The sequence below is a fragment of the Chrysochloris asiatica genome, unplaced genomic scaffold (genome assembly GCF_000296735.1).
Source record: "Chrysochloris asiatica unplaced genomic scaffold, ChrAsi1.0 scaffold00207, whole genome shotgun sequence".
Lineage (NCBI taxonomy): Eukaryota > Metazoa > Chordata > Mammalia > Afrosoricida > Chrysochloridae > Chrysochloris > Chrysochloris asiatica.
In genome coordinates, this window is record NW_006408725.1 from 5,548,974 (window position 1) to 5,553,511 (window position 4,538).

The 4,538-nt window shown below is 38.4% G+C and overlaps 1 protein-coding gene across 1 annotated transcript; it reads left to right on the forward strand.

The window, feature by feature from the left end:
* The first annotated feature begins 2,569 nt into the window (after window positions 1-2,569).
* LOC102825687 (DNA-directed RNA polymerases I, II, and III subunit RPABC2-like) lies at window positions 2,570-2,943 on the forward strand. The gene is made up of 2 exons (XM_006872661.1): window positions 2,570-2,705; window positions 2,768-2,943. Exons 1-2 carry the CDS (start codon window positions 2,570-2,572, stop codon window positions 2,941-2,943), a joined length of 312 nt encoding a protein of 103 aa, XP_006872723.1.
* Window positions 2,944-4,538: the final 1,595 nt, after the last annotated feature.

A 4,538-nucleotide genomic window follows, 5' to 3' on the forward strand; every position in this document is an offset into this window, starting at 1 on the left:
AAAAAAAAAGCTGCTAAAGATTATATGGTAAGATTCTGCAACATCAACCACCTATTCATAGCAAATTCCTTTTTCAACTATTTATATGGACCTTGCCAGATGGAATATACAGAATCAAAAAGACTAGATAATGGAAAAGTTCAATATCATCAGCCAGAAAAAAGCCAGAAGCAGACTACAGAACAGACTCATCAATTGCTCACATGCAAGTTCAAGTTGAAGCTGTAAAAAATCAAAACAGGTACACGGGATTCAAAATACAACATTGAGTATATATCACTCAGTTTGCCACCATACCAGCCTGAATGTGCCCTACCTCGTCTAATCTCAGAAGTTTACCAGGGTCAGGCTTGGCTAGTACTTGGATGGGAGTGTATCACAAATGAATTTAGAGACAATCTCAATAACAGAATTCACACATTGAACATTAATGACTGATGACCAGGTGAATTTTGGGAAAACATCAAGGACATTATACATGAATAAAGGTTAAGGTCATTAAAGAAACAAAGACCAATATGTATGTCAAAAGAGACAGAAACTTACATTTGGATGTAAAGTAGCTAAGGCAACTGGAAAATTGATTAATTAAATGAGATGGACAGACTTCAAAGGGCAATTCAAAAAGACAAAATATTATAATGAAATGTTCAAAGGCCTGGAGTTAGAAAACTAAAAGGGACAAACAAGCTTGGCATTTCTAAAGATGAAAGAACTGAAGAACAATTCAAGCTTCAGGATACCATATTCAAAGATTATATGGGGAAAACTTGAATGATGCAGATGACATCTAAAGAAATCAGATTAATACAGTCATCCACTAATAAACTATCAGTTTGTTGTACTGTGGTAGCTTGCATGTTGCTCTGATCCTGGAAGCTATGCCACCAGTATTTGAAATACCATTAGGGTCACCCATCGACAGGTTTCAGAAAAGCTTCCAAACTAAGACAGACTAGGAAGAAGGAAATATGAACTACTTCTGAATATCTAGACACTGAAAACCTTATGAATAGCAGTGGAATTCTGTCAGCACTAGGATATTGAATAGTGAACCATGATGAACAGCACCAGAATATTGACAGATACAGGTCAGAAGATGAGCTCCTCAGGTTAGAAAGCACTTGAAATATAACTGAGGAAAAACAGCTCCTCAAAGTAGAGTTGACTGTGATGACACAAATGGAGTAAAGCTTTCAAGACCTTCATTTGCTTATCGGGCATAACTCAAAATAAGGAGAAACAGCTGTAAATATCCATTAATAATCATAAACAGAATGTATGAAGTATGAATCTAGGAAAATTACAAGTTGCCAAAAATGGAATGGAACACATAAATATCAATATACTAGGCATTGTTGTATTTAAGTGCCAATGAGTCAGTTCTGATTCATAACGACCCTGTATAGGGTTTCTGAAGGGTGGCTGGTGGGTTTGAACCATATAGTTCAAACTGACCATGAGGTCTAGTGCTTATCCTACAGCAACACACCAGGACTACATCCTAGACATTAGTAAGCTAAAATGGATTGCTCTTGGCCATTTTTAATCTGACAATCATGTGCTTTGCTATATCAGGAATAACAAATTGAAGAGAAATGGCATAGCAATCAAAATGAACATTTCAAGATCTCTCTTGAAGTATGTTGTCTGTGATAAATAAGACCTTGTATTATTTAAATTTACACACAACCACTAAAGCCAGTGATGATGCAATTGAGGAATTCTACCAATTTCTTCATTCTGAAATTGATCAAACATGCAGTCAAGATGAACTGATAATTACTGGTGACTGGGTTGGAAACAAACAGGAAGGATCAGTAGCTGAAAAATACGATCTTGGTGATAGAAACCATGTTTTATATCACATGATAGAATTTTGTAATACCAGTGACTTTTTCATTGCATATATCCTGTTTAGACAACATAAAAGACAACTATACACATGGACCTCACCAGAAGGAATACACAGAAATCAAACTGACTACATCTGTTGAAAGAGTGGAAAAGCCAGCCAAAGCAAAGCCAGGGGCAAATTGTGGAACAGACCATGAATTTAGAGATCTTGATTCCCACCTGAATTTAGAAATCATAACAAAAATGGTTTGATGCATTAGACAATAATGACCAAGACCAAAAGAGTTGTGGGATGACATCAAGAACATCACACAAGAAGAAAGCAAAAGGTCATTAAGAAGAAAATAAAGAAGAAAAAGACCAAAAGGAATGTCAGAAGAGGCTCTAAAACTTGCTCTCCAGCTTACAAATGTGAAAGAAATGGAGAAATGAGGAGGTCAAAGAGCAGAACAGAAAATTTCAAAGGCCAGCTCAAGAAGACGAAGTCAAGTACGATAACAAAATGTGCAAAGATCTGGAGTTAGAAAAAAAAAAAAAATCAAAAGAAGATGGAAGGTATAAACAGAATAACTGTAGCATATATAAATGGTTCAACCATTTCAAGAGGTAGCTTATAATCAAAAGCCAATGGTACGGTTGGGGAAGGCGCACTCTTTGTGGGGTCTCCTCGCAGTTGTGGGGCATAAAACCTGTTCTCTGTCACGCGGGCAGTATGTCAGACAACGAGGACAATTTTGATGGTGATGACTTTGAAGATTTGAAGGAGGAGGAAGTACTACATGACCTGGAGAATACCGAGGAGGAAGGCCAGGATAACGTCGATATACTTCCGTCAGGGGAGCCAACCAGTAACGGATCACCATGCCGTATATGACCAAGTATGAGTGAGCCTATGTGCTGGGCACCCAAGCCCTCCAGATCGCGATGTGTGCCCCCATGATGGTAGAGCTGGAGGGGGAGACAGACCTGCTGTTCATCTCCATGAAGGAGCTCAAGGCCGGAAAGATCCCCATCATCATTCGCTGCTACCTGCCAGACGGGAGCTATGAAGACTGGGACGTGGATGAACTCATCGTCACTGACTGAGCCCTAACCTCCTTCCTGCCCCACCTTGGCCTCTACCCTCTTGCTCTTCATCCATGTAAATAATAAACTGCTCTGCCTTCCAAAAAAAAAAGCCAATGGTACAATGAAACAGAAATTAAGAATCCAGAAATTAACCCATCTACATACAGCCAACTGATCTTTGACAAAGGGCCAAAGTATATTGAATGGGGAACACATAGTATCTTCAACAGATGGTGCTGACAGAACTGGAAATCGATATGCAAAAGATTGAAACAAGACCTTTACCTCATGCCATATACAAAAACCAACTCAGCACAGATTAAAGACCTAAATGTGAATCCCAGAATTATAAAGGTCTTCAATGAAAAAATAGGGACAAATTTAAGAACTCTAATACAGGGCACAACTCTGCTTTAAGGAGGCAGCTCTTTCCCAGTCACATTTTGAGTGCCTTCCAACCTGAAGGGTTCATTTTCTGGCACTATATCTGACAGTGTTTCTCTGCTATTCATAAGGTTTTCAGAGGCTAAATATTCAGAAGTAGTTCATCACTCCTTCCTAGTCTGATTTCATCTGTAAACTCATCTGAAACCTGTCCACCATGGGTGACCCTGCTGGTTTTAAAATACCAGTGGCATAGCTTTCAGAATCACAGCAACTCACAAGGCACCACAGTACAACAAACTGACAGATGAAAGCTAACCATGATGATGTGAATGGAGTAAAGTATATGGGAGTAAAGCCCACGGGACCTTCATTTGCTGATGGGGCACAACCAAAATGAAGAGAAACAGCTACAAAGTATGAATCTAGGAAAATCAGAAATTGCAAAAAATGAAATTGAATGCATAAACATCAATATCTTAGGCATTAGTGAGCTGAAATGGGCTGGTATTGGCCATTTTGAATCTGATGACCACATGGTTTACTATGCTGCAAATGACAAACTGAAGAGGAATGGTGTTACATTCAGTCAAAAAGAACATATCCAGATTAGTCATGAAGTACAACGCTGTCTGTGATAGGATAATATCCATGCGCCTACAGGGAAGCCCAGTTAACACCACTATTATTCAAATTTATGCACCAACCACTAAATCCAGTGAGGATGAATTAGAAGAATTCTACCAGCTTCTTCAATCTGAAATTGATCAAACATGCAATCAAGATGTATTGATCATTAATGGTGATTGGAATGCAAAGGTTAGGAACAAAGAGGAAGGATCAGTAGTTGGAAAATATGGCCTTGGTGATAGAAATGATGCTGGCAATCGTATGATAGAATTCTGCAAAACAAATGATTTGTTCATTTCAAATACCTCCTTTAGACAGCACAAAAGACGATTACACACATGGACCTCACCAGATGGAATACACAGAAATCAAATTGTCTATATCTGTGGAAAGAGACAATGGAAAAGCTCTATATCATCAGTAAAACAAGGCCAGGGGCAGATTGTCGAACAGACCATCAATTGCTCATATGTAAATTCAAACTGAAGCTGAAGAAAATGAAAACAAGTCCATGAGAGCCAAAATATGACCTTGACTATATCCCACCTTAATTTAGAGATCATCTGAAAAACAGATTTGATACATTAAACACTAAACAC

Coding starts and splice junctions, on each gene's coding strand:
- LOC102825687 (XM_006872661.1), top strand. CDS start 2,570: ATGTCAGACAACGAGGACAATTTTGATGGTGATGACTTTGAAGATTTG. Junction 2,706..2,767: donor TCCGTCAGGGGAGCCAACCA/GTAACGGATCAC, acceptor TGGGCACCCAAG/CCCTCCAGATCGCGATGTGT.